At 36.6% G+C, this 23,352-nt stretch overlaps 5 protein-coding genes across 6 annotated transcripts; 3 read left to right on the top strand and 2 right to left on the bottom strand.

Annotated features, from left to right (window-relative positions):
* The first annotated feature begins 577 nt into the window (after positions 1–577).
* Positions 578–5,355, top strand: LOC125187323 (65-kDa microtubule-associated protein 3-like). Its single transcript, XM_048083887.2, has 13 exons — positions 578–715; positions 1,201–1,288; positions 1,433–1,639; positions 2,049–2,297; positions 2,495–2,704; positions 2,789–2,944; positions 3,074–3,233; positions 3,329–3,480; positions 3,566–3,653; positions 3,752–3,825; positions 3,911–3,985; positions 4,098–4,380; positions 4,667–5,355. The coding sequence occupies exons 2-13, from the start codon at positions 1,217–1,219 to the stop codon at positions 5,158–5,160; spliced, it is 2,220 nt and encodes a 739-aa protein (XP_047939844.1). The 5' UTR covers positions 578–715; positions 1,201–1,216; the 3' UTR covers positions 5,161–5,355.
* A 995-nt stretch (positions 5,356–6,350) lies between these two features.
* Positions 6,351–9,945, top strand: LOC125186529 (AT-hook motif nuclear-localized protein 1-like). Its single transcript, XM_048082905.2, has 5 exons — positions 6,351–7,142; positions 7,935–8,002; positions 8,858–8,989; positions 9,143–9,304; positions 9,413–9,945. Exons 1-5 carry the CDS (start codon positions 6,818–6,820, stop codon positions 9,698–9,700), a joined length of 975 nt encoding a protein of 324 aa, XP_047938862.1. The 5' UTR covers positions 6,351–6,817; the 3' UTR covers positions 9,701–9,945.
* A 699-nt stretch (positions 9,946–10,644) lies between these two features.
* On the bottom strand, positions 10,645–11,154 carry LOC148926428 (uncharacterized). The gene has a single exon (XM_089059731.1). The coding sequence runs from the start codon at positions 11,055–11,057 to the stop codon at positions 10,722–10,724; it is 336 nt and encodes a 111-aa protein (XP_088915857.1). The 5' UTR covers positions 11,058–11,154; the 3' UTR covers positions 10,645–10,721.
* Positions 11,155–12,388: 1,234 nt separating this feature from the next.
* LOC125189236 (peptidyl-prolyl cis-trans isomerase FKBP53-like) lies at positions 12,389–16,391 on the bottom strand. Its single transcript, XM_048086533.2, has 11 exons — positions 16,265–16,391; positions 16,084–16,154; positions 15,679–15,926; positions 15,323–15,468; positions 14,254–14,584; positions 13,934–14,122; positions 13,369–13,588; positions 13,156–13,243; positions 13,028–13,069; positions 12,890–12,938; positions 12,389–12,580 (listed from the first exon to the last, which is right to left on the bottom strand). Exons 1-11 carry the CDS (start codon positions 16,275–16,277, stop codon positions 12,499–12,501), a joined length of 1,479 nt encoding a protein of 492 aa, XP_047942490.1. The 5' UTR covers positions 16,278–16,391; the 3' UTR covers positions 12,389–12,498.
* Positions 16,392–18,760: 2,369 nt separating this feature from the next.
* LOC125191065 (uncharacterized) lies at positions 18,761–22,481 on the top strand. 2 transcript variants are annotated; one of them, XM_089059635.1, is made up of 3 exons: positions 18,761–21,177; positions 21,849–21,955; positions 22,260–22,481. In XM_089059635.1, exons 1-2 carry the CDS (start codon positions 18,979–18,981, stop codon positions 21,933–21,935), a joined length of 2,286 nt encoding a protein of 761 aa, XP_088915761.1. In that variant the 5' UTR covers positions 18,761–18,978; the 3' UTR covers positions 21,936–21,955; positions 22,260–22,481. The 2 variants fall into 2 exon arrangements, with proteins under 2 accessions (XP_088915761.1, XP_047944483.1); XM_048088526.2 differs by lacking the exons at positions 21,849–21,955; positions 22,260–22,481 and having other exon boundaries at positions 18,761–21,462.
* The last annotated feature ends 871 nt before the right edge of the window (positions 22,482–23,352 follow it).

Raw genomic sequence — 23,352 nt, forward strand, 5'->3', positions numbered from 1 at the left:
CTAGGTAACTTATTTAAAATTAAATATTAGTACAAAATTTACCAATTACTTAAGTTAAATTCTACTACTACTATATTTTGTTTAGAAATAACCTCTACCTAAAATACTCTTCACTCAATATGTATTATTCATGTTTCGTCGAATAAATTGACCAAATACTAAAAACATAATTTAGTTTATAAATGACTAAGTTTGCTTGGAGATTGATTTCACAAGGGCTAAGACAATCTGATCGAGTTAACTACACAGTAGTATTGAAATTATAAAATAAATTATATCGAAATATATAACAACACAATGATTAATCATTGGGGTAAAAAATTCATGGAATCAACATGCAATAACATTAGGCAGCCTAAATGTCGGATCACAAGCAGGGGTCAACACGTGTCCCATGATGAACCCGCCTGTCACTTACTCTTGGTCACAGTCAGTGGCTCAATACCCGAACTATTTAACTCACATAATCTTTATTAATTTCGAAATTTGAAAAAATGTGCTCTGTCATCGTTCATATCATTTCCTCTCACACATTCAACGGTCGAAATTTTCAATACCCAATTCCCCATCTTTTATTTTTCTCTGGCTTTCACTCTTCACTCCCTGAATTTTAAATACATCACCATCTTCTCAGGATTAAGTCCTAGATCTTCACCACTGCAACAGAATTGTTGCGATTGGAAGTATTCTCATCGATTTTGGGTTATTTTTCCTGGTACGCTCTCAGATTTAACTTAAACCTCCTTCCATCTCCTTTGTGTGCTTTCTTCTGTTGATTGATTCACTAAAATTCGGTGCTGGAATTTGTTTTTTTCTTCGTATGAAATGAGTTTCTGGGGAGTTATGATGAACTGAGCTTCTCAATTCATTTCGGAAATCTGTTGCTTGGTTAATTAGGATAATTCTATGTTACTTCGTTATCACTCGTAATGAACGTCGATACTGGTGGCATGAGAATTGTAGGTTGGTAGCTCAATCGATTCATAGACATTGACATAATTTGATTTGGCATTAGGTATTAGTAGAAGTTTGTTTGTAGTTTGTTGGAACCGCTGTGTATCCTTTTTTTGAATTATTCTCTTTCCTTTTGACCTATGTAAGCTGGGCTGGCGTTGGAGGTTCGACAACTACTCAAAATGTGATAGTTAGATAGAATGATTTCATTTTGCCAGTGTTTTACTGGTTGGCTACTATCTGCAGGTGCAGTTTGATTCAAATGTCAGAAGGTGAAAACAAGATGCTTACCCTAACGGAAACAACATGTGGTACTCTTCTGAATGAATTGCAGGTAGATAAACTTATGGTACTTTACCGATTACATTTTCGACAATCTTCTTTTTTCCATCTATTCTTTGCCATATTATTTTCTTGTTCATATAATAGAAATCAATTGTTACTATTGTTCATGTGCCAACTTCCTTATTTCTGTCAGATAATATGGGAGGAGGTTGGGGAATCTAATACTGAAAAAGACAGAATGTTGCTTGAGATAGAACGAGAATGTTTAGAGGTGTACAGGAGAAAAGTAGATCAGGCAAACAAGTGTAGGGCTCAACTGAGGCAAGCAATTGCTGATGCTGAGGCCGAGCTTGCTGCCATCTGCTCTTCCATAGGTGAGCCTCCCGTACACATAAGACAGGTAAGCTTATAGATGTGTTTGTTTTCTTATTAAATAGTGATGTGTTTCTTATTTAGTGTACCAACTCAAAATTGATTTCGTATACAAGTGACGAGACTAATCATTGTTCAGTGATGATAATTTCTTAATCCATATGAAAGTTTTAAAAAGTTGGAAGGCGTTTATATAAGTTGTTGTGGTATACAAACACATTGTTCAGTGACGAGACTAATCATTGATTTCATATACAAACGCACATCGCATTTGAAGCAAAGTTGTTGTGGTAGGGAGGTCATATAATGCTGAAAACTCATAAGGACAATGGGGTCAAATATGATTTGACAAATTAGCTGCTAAAGAAAGATCTTTAATTCATCAAAAGAGTTCAATTTTCTTTTTTTACCTTAATGGATGATCTTTCTTCATATAGTCTGATAAAAGCACTGGAAGCTTGAAAGCTGAGCTGAGAGCAATACTTCCACAAATAGAAGAGATGAGAAAGAGGAAATCTGATAGGAAAAACCAATTTATAGAGGTGAATGGTGAGATACAGAGTATCAAGAATGAAATATATGGTGGAGGTTATGCTTCGAAGGATGTGGCAGTGAATGAAACTGATTTATCATTGAGAAAGCTTGAAGAGTTGCATATTGAACTGCAGGAACTCCAAAATGAAAAGGTAGACTCATGAAACTAATTTTAAAAGATTTTTTCATGTTTCCTGACATTCTCCCTAGATGCAATGAGAATATCTGAAGCAGGTTCTAGAGCACCTAAATTTTATTTACACTGGTTGCACGGTGCTTGGTTTGGATTTTCTCAAGATATCATATCCTTATCTTGCCATTGTTTTGTGACGCCCTGGATTGCTTGCAGTGTGAACGTCTGAAGCATGTTCATGAACGCCTGAATTATTTGTACCTGGGCTGCTCAGTGCTTGGTTTGGATTTTAAGCAAACTGTCAGTGAGATTCATCCAAGTCTAGGGGAACCTGAAGGTTCAAAAGACATCAGCAATGGTACCATTGAACAATTGAGGACTGCTATGCAAAGAATGCAGGAGGTTAAAATACAGAGAATGCAGCAGGTATATCATGATCTATTAGGATTTTCTTTAGTACTATAATTTCCCTGTAAGTTAGCGAGTTGTTAACTGCAAAATGCTATTCAGTTACGAGATCTAGCATCTTCGTTACTCGAGCTTTGGAACTTGATGGATACACCAATTGAAGAGCAACAGATTTTTCAGAAAGTTACCTGTAATATTGCTGCTTCAGAAGATGAAATAACAGAGCCTGGCATGCTTTCTGCCGACTTTATCAACTATGTGAGTTAAAGATTTTTGTTTGTGAGATATGTTCTTTCATACTATGTGTTACATCTTGCTTGAATTTGGAAGTTGAAGTTTCCAACATGCAAACTGGTTTTAAAATCTCCACAAAAATCTATCATTCAGGTCAAGGCTGAAGTTTCACGACTGGAGGAGCTAAAAGTAAGCAAAATGAAGGAGCTTGTTTTTAAAAAGAGGGGAGAGCTTGAAGATATTTGTAGGAAAACACATTTAATTCCAGACTCAGATAATCCAGTAGATTTGGCTATAGAAGCTGTTGAATCTGGTACTATGTCTTAAACTTAACAATCATTTTTTTCCTTCAGTTCTTCTTTCTCATTAGGAGGAGCTGTTGAATCTATCTTTTCTGATCAATAACAGGAGCCATTGATGCCTCTTGTGTTCTGGAACAAATTGAGCTCCAAATATCTAAAGTTAGAGAAGAGGCTCTAAACAGGAAAGACATTCTTGAAAGGGTTGAGAAGTGGATGGCTGCATGTGATGAGGAGAGCTGGCTTGAGGAGTATAATAGGGTTAGACTCCTGTAGAACATCCTACTGATTACTTCTTGAGTTCTAATGCTTGATTGCTTATAATGCCACCCCTTATTTTTTGTAGGATGACAATCGCTATAGTGCTGTGAGAGGTGCCCATCTTATTCTGAAACGTGCTGAAAAAGCTCGTGTTCTAGTCAACAAACTACCTGGTATGGTGGGAATTTTGTTGGGGACTATTATAGTTGATTGGTGAATCACTTTGAAATATATTCATGAGACTTTGACATTTCTTTGATCGTTTATATAGCAATGGTGGAGACATTGGCTTCAAAGATTACTGCATGGGAAAAAGAGAACGGAGTCTATTTTACCTATGATGGTGTAAGTGCTAGCATAGCAAACATTATTTTCATTAATACTTTGAGATTAAGCATACATTATTTTCATTCATCTCTTCTATGTCTAGGTTCGCCTGCTTTCTATGCTTGAAGATTACATGACTTTGCGGCAAGAAAAAGAATTAGAGCGCAAAAGGCAGAGGGTATAGAGCTTTTCTATTGATAATAACTAAAACTGTGATTGTGGTTATGATTCGTTCTCTTTCTCTAGCCCTTGTTACATCTCTGTATATGTATTATTTGCTATAACAACAGGAACAGAAGAAACTTCACGGGCAGTTACTTACTGAGCAGGAGGCTCTTTATGGTTCCAAACCAAGTCCTATGAAGAACCAGAGTGCAAAGAAAGGCGCTAGATTGTCATGTGGTGGTGCTGCGACGAGCAGAAGACTTTCTCTTGGTGGAAATATGCTGCAGACTCCTAGGCATGATATGCCTCCTCCAGCAAAGGCTACTCCTGTTACTCGCAATGCCAAAAAGAGTGAACGTGTAACTAATGACTCTCTTAAGGAGGACGGATTTCAAACTCTCTCTACTGGTAAATTTTTTTCCGATATCCTGGTTATTTGTTTCTCTGCTATTCAAGTGTTTAGCCACAAGTTGCCATGGTTTGGTATAGTCACAGAAAAGATTTTATTTGACTCTTGTTACTACTACTGAATACAGAATAGCAAAATTTATATTTAGTTTGAGACAATTTGAGACAATTTGAGACATGGTGTCAGAATATACTAGTTTGAGACATCTCTGTCTATGTATTATTTGCTTATAACCACATGTTTTGCTTCAAATTTCTTATTGAGTTTACCGTGTCTTGATTTCAGGGAGGAGAGGTTTGGACTTGGCTGGTCTTCCTGCAAGCCAGCACTCTCTCAACTTGCTAAATGGTCGAGAAATAGAGTCATCCATGACTCGAAAGCCTTTCTCTCCCATTTCTTCCACAGACTCATCAAGGTCGAATGCCACAAATATTTTAGGTGACCTGAACCAGAAACACAATGACATGAGGCCAAAGATGCTCACAAGTAACAACAGCACACCATTCAGCACTCCTTCTAAGATGATTTCAGCAGCCGAAGTAGAGAACAGAATGCCTCAAGCGATGGCAACCCCAGTACCCTCGACACCCTCAACATTGTCCATCCCAATGCATCTGGCTATGACGCCAATGCAGAAGCCCCTACCATCGGCAACACTGCAAATGGCCATCACACCGGCTAAGTCAGTCAATGAGGAGATAGAGTACTCGTTTGAGGAGAAGAGAGCCGGATTTGTGCTGCCTAGATCACATCTAGTGAACTTGATGCAAGTATTGTAAGTTTGAGCTTTTGCAAAGTGCTACCATTCTGTATTCATTTTTTTTATATCTTACTATGATAACATTCAATTCCATCTCTGTTCTCTTGTACATAGTCTGCGAACAAGTAGACATGAACTAAGATCCTTAAATGCTCTTCCCCTCGGAGCGATCCAACGTTCTAAACTTCTATGGTAAATGGTTTGTTGAATCTCATTATGCTTTTTCCATCCTATAAGGCTGCATGAATCATTCCTAATTCATTTCTTTAGTAACTTTTTTGTTTTGACAGTTTCCAGTTTCCAGTTTCCTATATCTTTTAATATTATCTTCAAACATGTGAGAGATTTGCATTTGACTAAGCAGATGAGAGATACTTTTGGTGTATAATAGTGTATCTATGGACTATGATACTATTGTAAGTAGTATCTTGTCTGGTAAAAAACAAGCCGCAGATATTATAGTGATTTGTGGAACTATGCATATCACCTTTTTAGGTGGGTATAATTAATATAAATCATATTTATAGCATGCTCTATATAGGATACACTTTTGAAAAAGATTTTTAAAGTACTCCTAACAAACAAGCAAGTTTGGCACAATTCTAAATTTGTGATTGGGTTCGGTATAATTGGATAATAAGTAGTTAAATTCATATGAAGTTATACTTGTAATCGAGAAAGTCAAACTGGGTGTCTGGTAATTTCATGAAAATATGAACACTGATCTACTTTGTTTTCCTGTTATTTTTGTATTAGTTCAGAAGGAGTGATTTTGGTGAAAAATACACTAAACATGAGCTGGGAACTAATATGGCGTAATAAAGCAAAAAATACAGTGACATTAAAAGTTAATTATCCCTAAAATCAAGGGTAGGAATTTCGTAATAAGTTGGTCGACTTTTATTTACCTAAAAAGACAAAGAACAGGTCAGAGTTGAAAGTTGAATGGCTCCAACGTTAACTTTACAGCTTTAAATAATTAAACACTCATTTTTAAATTCAAAATAATTATCATTTTCCCAAAATTACCTTTATTATTATATTCAAATTCATTAACTTTGTTATTTTTTTAAATGTCACTTATTAAATTTCCAAGACGGACCTGAAACCATTTTCTCAACCATAATTAATACTTTGAATTTTGCAATTTAAATATTGCTTCCTACCTAATTAATTTTTCAATATATTAAAATTGATTCCCTTTTATTTCTTAATTTTCTCCAACTTTATTTTCTTCATCTACTTTTTCTTGCAAAAACCCTAATTTTTTTCAGTCACAATTTTCCTTTTTTCTGACATCAAAATTTAATTTTTCCATTTCATCTCTGTAACTCTGTTCTAGCTCTGCAATGGCTTGTATTATGCATACGTAATTTTACAAAAAAACGCACAGTAAAACAGATTCTTCTTGCAGTAGAGTTCTGCTGTACTGTGTTGATCTCTGAATTTTAAGACAACCTAATTTTTGTTTCTAGACTCACAGAGTGTCTCAGCAGACTGCGTCATGTTTGTGTTTGTACAATTCTTCACTCTTCAAAGAATTTTGTGTTTGAATGTGATTTTCTCTGTTGGTACATGTGTTTGAGGTGAAAAAGATTTGATCTTTATTAGTCTTGTGATTAGGGGCTAAGCATTTTGGAATTGTTTTTCAAGGGTTTAAGTTTGTTAGTATATGAATGGAGGAAAAAGAAGGGATGAATGGTTCAGGCATCACAGTAAGAGGTGATGAAGCTCCTCAAAGCTACAGTGTTGAGCCAAGAGTTGAAAATTCCAGCAACTTTGTTGGATCAGCGCCAACTGCGGCTGCATCCACTGGGGATGGGAAGAAGAAGAGAGGGAGGCCAAGGAAGTACGCGCCAGATGGCTCTATTGTGGCATTGTCTCCTATGCCGATATCGGCCTCGATTCCGCTCACCGGAGATTATCCGGGTTGGAAGCAGAGCGGAGGCCGGCCGGTTGACTCTTTCAAGAAGAAGCATAAGCTGGATTTTGCAAATGCAGGTACTTTTTTCTATTGGTGACTGAGATTGTTGTTGGTTAAAGTGTTGAGTAGTTAGATCTAGTGGTGTTTGCTTTTTCCATATGTTTTCTTTGGGGGGATTAAAGTTGAAGAGCATATTTAAAGAATCCAAATTTAGAATTGGGACCCCTTTCAGGATGTGGATTGCGGCAGTTTTGGTTGATGCTCTGGGCAAATTGGAATGGAATATTGTTGAGAATCATCCTTGTTACTGGTGTTGTCTTTTTATATCTGATGTGACATGACAGAGGTTGTGTCTTTTACTCAATAATTGCTGTGTGCACAAATGGAAAGAAATAATAAATGATAATGATGAGGAGATGATGTAACATATGTGGATCTAAACTGAGATTCTGATCTGTATATACTGTCTAAGAAGAGTTAGGATTTTTGCAAGCGGAGAAGTCTAACTACAAAACACATCTCAATATGATTCATTCCCATCGTTTCTTGTTTATTTTCTAAGTTGGTCCCTACTGCAAAATGAGCTAATATTGAACAAGGCTGCATTATATAACTCCAAAATTTGTTCTTACTTGTTCTTGAATAAAAATATGGATACTACTGCTTTCATGCCATCTACACTTTTCAGATTCAATTGGAAGGAGACAGTGTTTGGGACATCCCTTGAGCTAATAAATATGATGCATGATCAGCAGTTTCTTGGGATTCTGTGATATTTCCGAAATTGGGCTCATAAACTATTGAACCATATTGATCACCAATAATTTTTGTGCATTTTACTCAAGTAAATTCTTTTTTATTTATTGTAGGTAGTACTATGGCATACCCTGTTGGTGGATGTTTTACTCCCCACATGATAACTGTAAACTCTGGCGAGGTACTTCTAATTGTTTCTGTATTTTCTTTTGAATGGTTGCTGTACTAATTGTTGTTATTGAACATATACTTCTGCTAAATTGGCAAATTTCTGTTACTTAGAGTTCCATATAATATCCATGTAAATTAAAACTAAATGGCATTGTCACTTCTGATGCACAGAATTAGCTATCTGTGGTATTTAGAACTGGAGAAAGGGTATTCTAGCAATTAAATTTAGTTTTGAGAAATCAGGTGAAGATTCTAAGGAATTTACTGATATTTATGTTCGGATGTTATATGTTTCTCTTAACTTACTCAAAGCACATATCTTCTTTTGATATGTGTCTATTTCCATTTTAGGTCAACATTAGCCATCTAAATATGTTTTTGGACAGTAGGTATATCCTGTTATATTGTCATGTTTTTTTGTGCTTAACAGCTGTGCCCCTCTAAGAGAAGCATATGACACTATAAATGTTTGATCTCGTCTATTGTTTCATTATTTAAATGCTGTATTTGAAACATTTTTTAATGGAACGAGTGTATTCTACATACTCCAAATAAGCAAAAACCACAGATACATTTGAGTGTGAATTTGTACTCACCCCTTTATTAGATGTTTTGAGAGTTGAGGTATCCTTTATCAAACGTCTTTTCAGCAACTGTCCTGTGCCTATGAAGAAACACGTTAAACATTGATATTAAGCTATTAGCACTATTTTGGTTGATAGAGTAGAGTAACTGTATCATCTACCAAAAGATATTTGAAGCAGCTGTACAACAATCTTCAATTATGTATGTGATTGAAAGATTCTACCTCTGATATATTGCTGTGTTGAAAGATTCTAACTTTTAGTTTTTCATATCGTTTCAGGATATCATGATGAAGATAATATCCTTTTCCCAACAAGTATCCCGAGCCATTTGCCTTCTGGCTGCAAATGGTGCGATCTCAAATGTCACCCTACGTCAACCAAATTCTTCTGGTGGTACTTTAACTTATGAGGTGAGAGCCTTCTGAGCAGTTGTACATTTTGCCTTCGATTAAACTTCATAAAAACACGTGAAGTGATACAGTTTGAAGGACGGCCTAAATTCATTTGGTTACTTACATCTGAGTTGTGAGGATTACTGAATTATAGTTTCGTACTTTCTACAGGGTCGTTTTGAAATCCTCTCTTTGACGGGATCATTTATACCTAGTGATAACGGAGTGACAAAAAGCAGATCAGGTGGATTGAGCGTCTCTCTGGCAGGCCCTGATGGGCGCGTATTGGGTGGAGGACTAGCTGGCATGCTCGTCGCAGCCAGCCCAGTTCAGGTAAGTTAACGAGCTACAATTGAGTGCGAAGACACATCCTTTTTCTTACAATTTGGATGCAAGTCCAGAACTGGCATTGTTTTCTAAAGCTATCAATGTTCCAAACAGATTGTGATTGGCAGCTTTGTTCCTGGTGGATCCCACGCGCAGCCAGAGCAAAAGCCTAAGAAACCGAAATACGAGCAAACAATATCATTTGGGGCTATCCCCGCTAACCCTATTTCTGAAGCCTCCTACGGTGGGCCAAAGGCGAATCTGACTACGTCCGTTTCCTTCCATGGCGACAACCTGTCGTCAGTGAACTCCATACATGGTTCGAAGATCGCTGACCCTGGTAATAATGTATCTTTTACCGGTGACGAATCTAGAGAGCAGAACCATGACTTAACGTGCTGATGGCGTATGCGTTTTTACTGTATTTGAATCTTTGGCTTTTGAATATGGTGTAGAAGTTTTATAGGCTCACCTGTCCTGACCCCCGTTACAAAGTAGAGCATGATTTGTCTGTTAAATTTTTCATAGGAAGTTAGGATTAGAAGGGTTCTGTTGTAGGGTTGATCACCTTTGTTGTGTGTAACTTTGATCAGTTGATGTATTATTATTATTATTATTATTAAACTGGAATCATCACTTGTAGTCAAGACTTGAATTATCTTGTCACATTTATTATTATTACTGTTAAATGCAATATAAGCTTAAATTTGTTGAGAATTGAAACATTGGCAAGAAAAGTAGTAGAATATTGTGTGGTCATTGCATTGCACATGCTTAAGTGTAAAAAATGAGTTGCTTTGCTTTATTATGCACGCGCAACACTTATGATTAAAAATTGTGTGGGTAAATTTACTATTTTTATTTTATTTTTTTAAATAATTTTCACCAAGAATAAGAGCTAAATGAAAAATATGGCATTATCTTCGTAGAAGTTGAAATATACAATTGTCAAAAACTAATTATTTAAACAGAACACTACTTCTAATTGGAAAGAGCAGAACTAATAACTAAGTTTAGAGAAGAAGATAAGATTTGGGATAGAAAAGCAGAACTAGTGGTGAGGTGGAGTAGGATAAACAATATTTGCAAGAGATTACTTTAAAGATTTGATATGAGACTCATTAATAAATATGTGTGCAACTGCAACTTTTTTGTGTGGTCCATGTTAATCCAATCCCCAAATTGATTAAAGCTAATCCTTCGACTATGCATTCTTACTAATAATCTCTAATTCTTTCCTCCTATGAAACTAATCCTGTTTTAGATTGCTTCAAATTTGTGTTCGTTTTCTTAATTGAGATCGTGATAATTTAGGTGAAATTATATGAAATGTGACATCCGAAAAATTGTATGATGACAAGGCCATTCTTAAAATCATTTGATTTGTTGATGCAAAAACAGAGGAATAGAAGAATTGTTGATGTCATTGAATCAAAGAAGTTGTATATCTCATCATCTTTTCTGCCTCCCAACCTCTGTTGGTTTTCTCGATGAACTCTTCCACTCTTTTTCTCAACTCATCTTCTGCTTCCTCTTCTTCCGCTTCTTCATCCATGTCAATGCTCACAGACGATTCTTTCGCATCTGAGCTTTGGTTGTGGCAAACAATGGCAGGGCTTGGCCTCGCAATTTCATCAGACTCGGAGCTTGTTTTCGAGGCGCCAACAACAAGAATCGCGATTAACACATTGCAAAAACAGAAAACAGCAAGGGAATTCGATGCAGCTAGGCTTATCAACTCAATCATCCAAACCACCATCTTTTTATTCTAAATGGAAAAATCAAGAATGATTTAATAATTGGTGTATTTGAATAGAGAAGGTGACTGTGATGTTTTGGTGGGAGAGAGGGGGGATGGTTTTGGGGTTTATAAAGGCTTTTGGTTTGAACAAAAATGTGTTGAGGAAGCTGCTTTTTTTGCAAAGGTTTAGATGAATAGATGAGGTGTAGTGTGAAAGCTATCCAATTTTATTAATTATTGACCAATTTGGAGCTTCCCCTCTAACTATATTTGATTGATTATGTAATAGATTAATCAAAGTGTGCTTAACAACCCACATGCTCATTTTCTCGATGCCTATGCAGAATTTCAAATTCTTACTAGTAAAGTTAGTTTTTGACTTAGTCAAGTAAATCTATCAAAGTACGTGGAGTCTTAGATCTATATATGAACACCGTTGATGCAACATTCATTAATCATTATTGAAACATGGTAATGTGGGAAGAAATCACAAAATTGCTAGCCCAAGTTCAATCAAAACTTTAGATGGACACTAAAGTTTATGGATTAATTTGAATTATAATGTTAGGTACTTAGGTTATCTGATTATTGGTTCAAGTGATTTTTCAATATTTGGATAGTACAGTTGACATTTGGGAGTCAATGAGATAATAAAAATAAAGAAAAAATCATAAGGAAACAACTCATCGTTAGGTGGCGCAAAAATTGAATGGATGCGTGATGGCCATAAAACATAAAAATTGGCATAAATTAGCAGTAGGTGATGGTTTAGCTAATGAAAAGAATATCTATTATTGCCTGACAAAAAAATTGAAGTTTTCCGAAAATTCTTGCAACTTTAAGTTAAAAGAATGGATAGCTGTATAACTTCTTAATAATGCACGAGATATGAATGCGAAATAAATGCAAGTGACACTGAAGATCTACTCATGATTCCCTTCCAATGCAAGTGACACCATTTTTGTCCGTCCATAAAAAATAGAGCATATTTATTTATAAAAAATTTTCAATAAATAATAACCCTACACATCATTTCACTAACACTATTTCTCACTTACTTTTTCTCCTCTCTCTTACTTTTTCTCTCATCTCTTACTTTACTAATTTTACATTAAAATCCATGTCATACACCAATTGCCGAAAGGAGTATTATTCAAAATTAATCTCTTCGTTCATTGAAATAGAGGAGCAGAATTCAATATTTTCAGTCTTTTTCATTACTCCATCATAGGCTAATAATGTGATTATATTTCTCATCTTTTCTTTTGCCATCCGTGTAATCTTTTCTTAGTAGGAGTATATTTTCTAGCCATCTAATTCCTTATTACTGATTTACTGGTGACATGAAATGCATTAAATTTAAACCCTAAATTCAAAATATCATTCGCAAACTTGGGATACACCATAAATACAAGACATAGGTGAAAGAACAAAATTTAATGATACAAGGTAGAGTTGCTTAGTTGGCATCTACCAGCTCCACATCAAACACCAGCCATGAGTTGGGAGGTATTGCTGGAGGACATCCTTTGGGACCATAGCTGCATATTACAACAAATATTAATTAAAGATTCTATTGTTATGCAACAAATAACCTCCTAATTCTATAACTGTGCATCACTCAGACTTCTTTCTTATACTATTTCATTATCTAGATGTTCAAGTTTGGTGGCACTATGAATACAAGCACATTCACGCATTCATCCTGTTTCTATTCTCATAAATTTAATTTTGCACTTTTAGGCCACCTTACAGTGGTGGGGAAGGGCTAAAGTTTGGGTTTTCAGTCACCAAACCTTCCATTTTTAGTACTACATCATTCAATATAAATATGGAAGAAGATATCATACCCCATAGCTGGAGGGATTGTAAGTCTTCTTTTGTCCCCAACGCGCATGCCTGCTCATTCAAATAAATTTAATTCATTACATAATAGAAACAGGTAAATATTTCCAACATCGTGCATTCATTAACTTAGCAATAGTTACCATTTACACCAACATCCCATCCCTTAATAACTTGGCCAATACCTGCACCATGATGAACATACTTAAAATGGAAAAGGTAAATATCAAAATGTTGTATAGATAACAAATTTTCTTAAGAGATGGTGTACCTAGGCGAAACTTAAAGGGTGCTTTTCTGATGTTTGAGTCAAAGATTTTTCCATTTTTCTGCAGCTTCCCAATGTAATGGACACTAACCTGCACACAACAACAGATCAGAGTGTCGTGAAACACAGAACAATTGGCACTCCCAACGAACAGCATTTGCATATTTAGGTGCAAACTCATTTTCAAAAAGATCAGAAAAAAAGTTGTCAATTCACCTTTTTCCCTGGAGAAGCTCTTTTTCCATCAGGCCTACCCATTGCCAACTCCTCAATTACCAGACCATTCGGGAATGTCCTCACTTGTAGTGATTTCGATGCTCCTCCATTCACTTGTTTCTCCAAGTCAGTTTCATTTTTATCCACTACTTTTCCTGCACTCGGAGTCTGTGCATTTTCTTGGACTTTGTTTTGTTTGTTCTTTTTCTTTTCTTTTTTCCTGTGACATTAATATCGGAGATACCATCAGGATTTAAGACCAAGTAAATGCATCAAACCAAAAACTGGCCAGTGATGAAAGATGAATTGCCCAGTAAAAAGCACAAAGTCTTTCATCTCCGAAACTCAAAACACAAGTACAGGCTTTCAGCAGCTAAAGTTGGAAACTATGTGTCTAGTGATGCATGTTTCTGTTGTATAGTATTAATCCATGAATCGAATACAGAAAGCAATTTTGATAAACTTCAAAAGTACTTTAGACAAATAATCTGTCATCTGCACATGTATCACAAACAATCAATGCAACTTGCTATGGAACATTATGAGTTAATGAGGAGAATCTCACTTTTCAGAAGATGGTTTGAGATCACTTCCCAATTCAGGTACTGGAGACTTTGCCATAACTTCAGAATCTGATTTTCTATTTTCCATGGAACTGTCTAATTTCTCTACTACCTTTTTCTTCTTGTTCTTGTTTAGTTTTTTAGTTTTGGTGGTGTCAGGTTCGGCAGAAGAACTGTGTGGTTCAATTTCGCTGCAAATAGCAAAAGCAGATAAACTTATAAAAATAACTTTTAAAAATGTCCTCAAATGAAAACCTTCTGAATCCTAATCAGCAGTAGATTCACAAGTTCAGCTAATGCAGTCGCTTGAAGTATACCCTACCTTGCAGGTTGTTCATCTTGATCTACAGCACCACTCTTTCTTTTCAAGTTCCTCTCAGAAGCAGCATCTGCTTTATCACTCTTGTTCTGGGATTTTTTAGGAATACTTTCATGTGCAGTTTTATCTAGGCTTGCTTCAGATTTTTTATCACATGCATGTACAGGAAAACCATCTTCATCTTCACTTTCAAGGACGGAAACACTAGTTCCAGCCTTAGGAACAATCTGGCTGTTGACGTTTTCATTTATACCAGTTTTCTTCTTCTTCGCTTTTTTAGATATGCCATTATCCTCACTCGGCTTTCCTTCATCCACTATCTCTTCAATTTTCACTGTCAAGATTAACGGAAAACAGAAGAAAAATCAGTAAAGCGTAAACTGAGGTAATCTTACATAGAAAACTAAGATCAGCATTATCTATGAAACAAGATCAGGACTTCCAGACTTAAGTAGCAATTTCAAAACATATGCATTTGGCTGTCAAAGGCAAAACTTCTTCCCTTAAAAGTTAAACCCCTAGGGTGAACTTTTAAGATCAAACAGTATGAAAAACTCAGTTGTGTATGGAGCACCTTCAACATGAAAATGTTAAATGACCCTTGAAATTCTCATGCAAATAATAAAAGCCGCCTTTAACATTTCTCTTAATATATCAACCATCTTGTTTCACAAGGGGGAATCAATTAACTTGGTCCAACATCCCCACCCCCCACGTGCACTTGACTCTACAACTAGGTAGGGAGCTGGGGCGAGCTCAAGCAGCCATCCTAGCACAAAATTCTTTTGTATTACCAACCTTATAGTTACGGTCGAATTTTTTCAACTTTAACTCATTCGAGCTATATACAACAGCTCGAGACTGCAACATCATTAAACTCTAAGCAGTTTGACGACCTATCTAAAATACTATTGCTATGTAAACATCCTTGCTCAGAAACGCAATTCAGCCGCTAGGTGCAAACGTGCAGGTGTATGTCTGATTATTAAGAACAAATAACCCATCTTAATTGTCAAACTAAATATAATCTGACCAAGAGCATATTAAGTTGAATATTCTATAAAAAAAATACCTCCACTGTTGCGAACAGGTGAATGGGGGTACTCGCAGCAGAGGTCATCCTCAGAATAGTCCTCATCTTCTTCATCTTCAGAATCATAGTCAAAACCTTCCTCATCTTCAGAACCAATCCCCACTGCATCATCCTCATAGAGATTGCTTCACAAGTTAAAGAAAACAGGAAAAAAAAAACACACACAAAAACAAAAAAGAATGCAAAAGTAGACCAAATAATGCTACTTCCTTTTCTTCGGACAACCCATCTAGCTTGTTTCATTGCAAAGCAAGAAAGGGGCCAAATACAATATTATAGTCATACCACCAAATATATGGAGTCCAATTAATTTAGCTACAACACTAAAAGGATACCATCCATAACCATCTTCATCAGATTCATCCTCGTCATCAGATTCATCACCATAAAAGAAACCAGAGAGATGCACACTCTGAGGACCAATGATCGAGAAGGTAACTTCTTCGTCTTCCTCAAACTCGAGGTTCAACGGGCATGTCTCGAGTTTATCGGGCAACAAGGAGCACAGGTAAATTGGCTTTTTATCTCCCACTTCACACTGTAAAATGCTCTTCTTAGTCGATGCCCCTGATCCTAATGTGGCCTGGAAACAAATCAAACAATGATTAAACTCACAGTTTTAAACTGAATACTCTTCAATTTGAACATATGAAACTAAACAGTAAAATAATAAACACGTTTTCTGCAAAAACAAATACAGTAGATAGGTAAAAGTAATGCCAAATTCAAACTCGACAAACCTGAGTCACATGAAGCCTTCCTCTCTCCTCATCAGACAAAACGTACGGTTCTCCTGGTTTTACTTCAATCCCTGATTGTCCAAAAAAGACAAATCTGTCAAGTGTGAAGAATAGTAGATTGTCTATAACGCTCTAATTAAACGATGAAACTAAAAAGATAAAGAATTGATTGAGTGTATACCCCAAAAAGCCATTGTTGTGGCGCAATTCAAATGCCGACTGCGGTTTTGCGTAAGACCTCAGGGATGGCAACAAGGTAGTGTTAAACCCTACCACGGAATTTCTTTTTTTTTATTATTATTATTATTTGTCTTTTTTTTTTTACTCCGTATATATTAAGTGGGCCGCTCCTGCTCTGGGTTGAGCTTGCCGCAGATCCATTTGGACTTTTTTTGTACTTCATCTAATTTATTTTGATTACTCCATTTAAATTAGTCTCATTTTATTTATGAAAATTTAATTTTTCATTCCAATTTTGTTTATTTATTTTTATTTTTCTCTCATACTTAAAACATGTGGAGTATCATCTACAAATAAAATTATTTTTCATAAATGAATATGAGTATATATTTAAGCTCAGCTTAGCCGGACCTACTTGGTAAACAGGTTGGCTAGGTTAGAATATAAATGCCGTTATATAATTTGATCAAAAATTATAGGCTCATTGGTTATTTGAAGATCAGAAGTTCATTCACAAATTGAATCATCTTGAAGGTTATAAGTTTACAAAATGATGGTAGTGGTGATTAGGGATGTCAATCGGGCTAATCCGTTCGGGTTAGGGCCAGCCTACACAGGTCGTCGGGTTATTTGGGTGTGGGCCATTCGGGTTATAGATTTTTCGGGTCATGAATTTTCAACCCTAACCCTAACCCGTCGGGTTTTGGGCTAACCCATCGGGCTATTCGGGCCTAAAAACTTTCGAAAATAATCTCTTGTATCAAAATTTTCTTCTATAAATTATTTTAATTTTAGATACTTTTTTCCTTTTAGTTTAAAATCATATAAAATCTTCAAATTTTCATAGTTTTCTTCAATAATACTCCCTCCGTCCCCCATTAAGAGTCACACCTTTCCATTTCGGTCCGTCCCCAATTAAGAGTCACGCATCATTTTTACCATAAATAGTAAATAGGTCTCACATTCCACTAACTTAATTCACTCACATTTTATTATAAAACCAATATAAAAAAATGGGTCTCACATTCCACTAACTTTTTCAACCAACTTTTCTTTACATTTCTTAAAATCCGTGTCCGGTCAAAGAGTGACTCCTAATAGGGGACGGAGGGAGTACTTGAAAAGAAGTCTTTCATCTTGATCAACTACAATATAAATTAAAGCTTGTGTTCGTGTCATTATTATGGCATTGTTCGTAACTAATTCTTTACGAAAATTAAAAATCATATCTTACATGAATCATTATTAAAATGATAAATATATTAAGATTTTAATGGGTTAGTTCTTAATTTTATCTTGGCTTTGGTAGTGGTAAGACACTAGTGGCGGATGATAGAACGGTGCAATAATGAGTTGAGATGGAACTTGAAAGTTGATATTGTGGGATCGGTGCAATAATGAGTTGAAATGAAACTTGAAAGCTGATATTGTGGGATCGAGTGAAAAAACTAATGATTGTGTAGAATGAAAATTGAGGATTCAAAAATATAAAAAAACCCCTAAAACTTAATATTTTATAATTAAAACTCACAACCCATTGGGCCGACTCGTTTAACCCGTCAACCCATTCGGGCCAACCAGTTTAGCCCGTTTTGTATTCGGGTAATAAAATTATGGCCCTAACCCACTCATATTACCGGGTTGTTCGGGCCGGCCCACGGGTTTTGAGTTGAATTGACATCCCTAGTGGTGATTATCAATACACTTTATATTTATGGAATATTTCATCCGTCTGCCATTATAATTCTAATTTCACTTTTACTAGTTTTAGCAATTGAACCATATATTCCACTAACCCACACTGCATTCACATTTTATTATAAAATCAATATAAAAGTAGGAATCCATCTTCCATTAATTATTTCTACCACTTTATTTTATTAAGTCAGACAATTTTTTAAAACTCGAGGAGGTAAAAGATGTTACATTTATTTACGTGGGAGTAAATTTTAATTGAATACTTTTATTATTTATAGTATTATACTCATATAATTCCATAAGTACCATTTTCGCTATTTGAGTTGTCTTATAATAAGAGCAACTTCTAATTTCTCAACTAGTATATTTTAATCACTTTTTAATCTATTTCTTTTTTATTTTATTAATTATGTATTAAAATCCATGCAAAACAGTGGTTTATTTGTATGGAACATAGGAGTATAATTTTTTAAAATGGATGATAATTAAAAAATAAAATAAAAAACTAAAATAAAATTTAGTATAGGTTTATAAAGTTATAGATACAAATTAAAGGAATCAGTGATGAGTGATGTAATAATATTAGAAACATGAAAAATTTGAAGCCATTGTAAAATAGATGACATGTCAGTAAACGAGTGCTAGAGTTGACTAGTAAGTGAATCTAATTGGCTTGTTGTATTGGGCCCCCACCTTTTTGACAAATCTTAAAGCTCTGATTCGTGGATTCCTCACACGCGCCTTTATCAGCAAATAAAATACCCACCTTCTATAAACATTAATTAAATACTCTAATTTACATTCACAGACACCCACTCCTCCATCATCATCTCCCATTTCTCCAATCTCTCTCTCTACATGATTCTGCACACCGTATCTTCTCCTTCCTTCCTTCCTTCCCCTTGTCCCATTTTCCCGTACACTTGTTCCCTTCTCTCTCTGCGGCTAAAATGACGGCCGCCGCCCCCCCCAATCCCACGTCAATGATGAACTCATCCCACTAAAGCCTGCTTCAAAATGTCTAATGCTTCAAATTCAATCCCAATCGAAGACGCGGCGGCGAAGGCGGTTTTCAAGCGCTATGAAGGCCTCGCAGCCGTCCGTACAAAGGCGGTGAAGGGCAAAGGCGCTTGGTACTGGGCCCATCTCGAGCCAATTCTCATACGGGAGAGTGATATGAAACCGCCCAAAGCCGTGAAGCTGAAATGCACTCTCTGCAACGCCGCCTTCTCCGCATCAAACCCGTCAAGAACTGCCACCGAGCATCTCAAGAAGGGGACTTGTCCCAATTTCAACTCAATGCTGCAGCTTCCCCCTCTGGCCTCGCCCACCGCTCGCAAGAGTAGTAATCGCAAGCGATGCTTGCAGTCTCAAGAATCCGTTGATGCTTCCCTAGATGTGTGCCCGCTTAACATGGTTGATCCCTCGCGTTTCCTTACCAATGAGGTGAGCTTTCTCCCTGCTCCGCCTCTCTATCTGAAGCCGCTCCAGTTGTCCGGCGGGAAGGAGGATTACGGGCCGTTGGCGCGGCTGGAGAGCAGTGTGAAGAAGCTCAAGAGCCCCGGGGGCTCCTCGCCTAGCCCGGCCTTGAGCACGAGTCAAGTGAAGAGATCGTTTGATGCTTTGGGAGACTGGTTTTACGACTCATGTGGGGTGGTCTCCTTTTCAAGCCTTGAACATCCCAAGTTCAGGGCTTTCCTTAACCAGCTTGGGTTTCCTGCGGCCTTGAACATGGACTTCTTGAGCTCGAGGCTCGAATCCAAGTTTGACCATGCTAGGATGGACTCAGAAGCTAGGATTTCTGATGCAGCATTCTTTCAGCTTGCTTGTGATGGGTGGAAGGCCGGTGTTGGGAGCCAGCGTTTGGTTAAGTTCACGGTGAACCTTCCCAACAGGACAGCCATTTTCCGGAAGGCCATGAGCGTTGATGGTGCAGCCGTGCCATCACAGTATGCGGAGGAGGTTCTGTGGGAGACTATCCAAGGGGTTTGTGGTGGCAATGTGCAGAGATGTGTTGGGGTCGTTTCAGATAAGTATAAAGCTAAAGCATTGAGGAATTTAGAACTCCAGAATCATTGGATGATCAATTTATCTTGTCAGGTTCAAGGATTCTTTAGTTTGATAAAGGACTTGTATAGAGAGCTTCCATTGTTTAAGACTGTAAGTGATAATTGTACAAAAATTGCTAGCCTCATCAATTCCACTCCGCAGATTAGGAATAGTTTCCACAGGTTTAGGCTGCAAGGGTATGACATTGCTGGATTTATTAGAGTGCCTCATCCTAAATGTGAAATCTCAAAGATTTGGTCTCCTTTTATTGCAATGCTGGATGATTTATTGAGCTGCTCTAGAATTCTGAACCTAATTGTATCGGATGATTCGTGTAAAGTTGCCTTATTGGATGTTTGTGGTGGGGAGGTTGCAGCTGTGATTCAGGATGTTGGATTCTGGAGACACGTTGAGGCTGCTCATTCGCTAGTGAAAATGATCGTGGCGATGGCTGAAGAAATTGAGGCTGAGAGGCCGTCAGTTGGGCAGTGTCTCCCTCTTTGGGAGGAACTGAGGGCTAAAATAAAGGAGTGGTGCACAAAAAATGACATTGCTGAAGGACCTGTGGAGAAGATTCTCGAAAGGCGATTCAGAAAGGTGTATCATCCAGCGTGGTCGGCTGCATTTATTCTTGATCCTTTGTATTTGGTCAGAGATGCTAGTGGGAAGTATCTTCCGCCTTTTAAGTGCTTGACACACGAGCAAGAGAAGGACGTTGACAAGCTTGTGACGCGGCTGGTTTCAAGGGAGGAAGCTCATATTGCTTTAATGGAACTAATGAAGTGGAGATCAGATGGTTTGGACCCACTATATGCTCAGGCAGTTCAGGTAAGACAGCATGATGCTGTGACGGGGAAACTGAAAGTTGCCAATCCCCAGGGCAGTAGGCTTGTCTGGGAAACATACCTCAAAGATTTTAAGATATTGAGTAAAGTTGCAGTCAGGCTTCTTTTCCTTCAAGCGACCTCGTGTGGAATCAAACATGATTCATCGTTCACAAGGTGGTTTTGTAGACAAGGAAATTCGAGATCGGGTTCGGATAGGGCTCAGAAGCTAATATTTGTCGCAGCTCATGCAAAGCTCGAGAGACAGGACTACTCCAGTCCTGAAGAAAAGGATGCAGAGCTTTTTGGCTCCATATATGGCGATGACGTCATGCTGAACGAGGTTCTAGCAGATACACCTTCTACCTAGTGTCTCTGTTGGTTAACTTTGTAGAATTGTTGTTGTAGGATTTAATTGATATTTATTGTTTCCTTTCTTTCAGTTTTCTTTGGTTTGTTGAATCTGGAGTTAGGTCCATATGAAGGATATATAGGTTTGGGAGGGAGGAGGGTTATCATTTATGGTATTATTGTTGTGTAGATAGCAAATGCATTCTTGTTTGTAGTTACTAATATGAATTTTAAAACATGATATTGTTGAATGTTAGAGGCTTTGCTATGTTAATAAGATGAGTGTTTTCATATAGTTGATGAAGCCATGCACACTGTTATGGTCCACTGATATCTCAAAATTAAGCTTTCACAACTTTCTTAAGCTCACTGTGATGTAAAATATTATTGTAAAAGATGAAGAAACAGAAATTCAGTTGTAAAGAAGCATTTTCATTCTTGTCTAAGTCATAGCCCCACCAAAGATGGTGGAGGTCTATCACAAAAGTATAGCTTTAAGCTGTCAATGGTGAAAGAGAAGGTTTGAGCTACTCTCTTCTTTGTGGTCAAGGTAAGGTGCACACTTTTTCTTGATCAATTACTTGTACATGATTGCAACACAAGTTTTTTGAAGCAATAGTGAGATGCAAAATCACCCCATTTTATGCTTTGAAATGGATGCAGCAACGAACTCGAAAGCTGTTCTACTCAGACATGGAGGAGATGTGGTCGGGCTGGGGTTGTGCAGGCATCACGGCACCAGTCACGTAAAAGGTTGCAATCAAGTAAAAGTAAGTGTATGATTATTCCTTTCCATGATGGAAAATAGTAGTAGCAAAAGTTGGGAAAATACAAGTAAGAGCTCATAGTCATAGTGATATGGGGATGGGGTCATAATAGCTATGGGGATGGGGTCATAATAGCTACACTTTGTGTGTTTCTTCTTTTGGTGCTCTTTATTCTACCACCACCTGCAATGTCTGGTTAGGACAGGGGGTGTTTTCATTTGGCCTTGTTTTGGCGTATCCAACTGTTTTTGAGTGTCAAAATTAATGAGGTTTTTTACTCCAAATTTGCTTTCACTGTGCACAACAGATGATTGCAGCATGAACCTTAATGATGGTTGTATCCTTCTCTACCTACGGCAGTTGCTAACTAATGTGTCGGCAAGCGATGACTGCTCACCAAACAAGAGAGAGAAGAATAGAATGATGGTGCAAAAAGAACTATTTTAGATGCTATTGGTTTAGTAGGCTAATACCAGCGTTGCTCAACTTCTTTTGTTAAAGTGAAACTAGCTTCAATCATTTTGCATTCTACTACTCCCTACATAATATCTCATATCCCACTTGTGTGTGAATTATAGTACTAGACTTCATGCTTTCTGTGATTCAAATTAGTGAAATCTCAAATCAATCATTAAGTCCAGTGTTTTTCGTCTCTCAACACTGTCAATAAACGCGTATTCTACGTTTCTTCTTAACAGAAACACTGCTATTAAATCGTGCATATAAATTTTCACTATTTTATATTTTATTCTAGTATTATAGTAGTAGTTGGTAATTAAAAATATATAGAGCACCGTCAATTAAGGTGAAGCAATCATTATTCTAAAAGAATAGTTGATTTGCAGTAAATAGAGTATTTGTTAGGTGAATGAGTATTTGGATTTATTGAAATAGAGCAGACCGGAGAAGCAGTAAATTAAGTATTAATTGCAAATTGATTAACGACTTCTTAATCCAACAAATCAAATTTTAAAATAAAACTAAGATAAAGTTTGGCATTCTTAATTTAATAATTCTGATATCGTGTGATATAAAATACTTAACACTAAAATAAATTGAAGCTTATCATTCTACTATAGCATCTCAAAAAAAAAAAAAAGTAAATGAAGAGGTAAAGAGAAATAACTATCATATTTATTTTTTCTTCATAAAATTTCATATTCCAATGAAAATAGTATTTCAGGAGTTCTTGCATCATATTTATTTTTTTTTTATAAAATTTCATGCTCCAATGAAAATAGTATTTCAGGAGTTCTTTCATTTTGAGAATGTATTAAAAAATCTACTAAACTGTTATTGCTAACCAAACATGTTATTGCTAACCAAACAAAAGAACAGATTAAATAACAAACTGACTAAATCTCACGAATCATTTTTGAGAGGATCGGACGTGTACTAAT

The sequence above is a fragment of the Salvia hispanica genome, chromosome 5 (genome assembly GCF_029641045.1).
Source record: "Salvia hispanica isolate PSC_SH4W2 chromosome 5, Shi_PSC_v1, whole genome shotgun sequence".
NCBI lineage: Eukaryota > Viridiplantae > Streptophyta > Magnoliopsida > Lamiales > Lamiaceae > Salvia > Salvia hispanica.

Excerpts from the sequence above, each read along its gene's own strand:
- LOC125187323 (XM_048083887.2), top strand. The coding sequence starts at position 1,217 with ATGTCAGAAGGTGAAAACAAGATGCTTACCCTAACGGAAACAACATGT. Across the intron at positions 2,705-2,788 it reads AAATACAGAGAATGCAGCAG|TTACGAGATCTAGCATCTTC; the intron begins GTATATCATGAT and ends AATGCTATTCAG. Across the intron at positions 3,986-4,097 it reads TAGAGCGCAAAAGGCAGAGG|GAACAGAAGAAACTTCACGG; the intron begins GTATAGAGCTTT and ends CTATAACAACAG.
- LOC125186529 (XM_048082905.2), top strand. The coding sequence starts at position 6,818 with ATGGAGGAAAAAGAAGGGATGAATGGTTCAGGCATCACAGTAAGAGGT. Across the intron at positions 8,990-9,142 it reads GTGGTACTTTAACTTATGAG|GGTCGTTTTGAAATCCTCTC; the intron begins GTGAGAGCCTTC and ends TACTTTCTACAG. Across the intron at positions 9,305-9,412 it reads TCGCAGCCAGCCCAGTTCAG|ATTGTGATTGGCAGCTTTGT; the intron begins GTAAGTTAACGA and ends TGTTCCAAACAG.
- LOC148926428 (XM_089059731.1), bottom strand. The coding sequence starts at position 11,057 with ATGGTGGTTTGGATGATTGAGTTGATAAGCCTAGCTGCATCGAATTCC.
- LOC125189236 (XM_048086533.2), bottom strand. Across the intron at positions 14,123-14,253 it reads CAAGATGAACAACCTGCAAG|CGAAATTGAACCACACAGTT; the intron begins GTAGGGTATACT and ends TGCTATTTGCAG. Across the intron at positions 13,070-13,155 it reads ACCCTTTAAGTTTCGCCTAG|GTATTGGCCAAGTTATTAAG; the intron begins GTACACCATCTC and ends ATCATGGTGCAG.
- LOC125191065 (XM_089059635.1), top strand. The coding sequence starts at position 18,979 with ATGTCTAATGCTTCAAATTCAATCCCAATCGAAGACGCGGCGGCGAAG. Across the intron at positions 21,178-21,848 it reads ATGACGTCATGCTGAACGAG|CAACGAACTCGAAAGCTGTT; the intron begins GTTCTAGCAGAT and ends AAATGGATGCAG.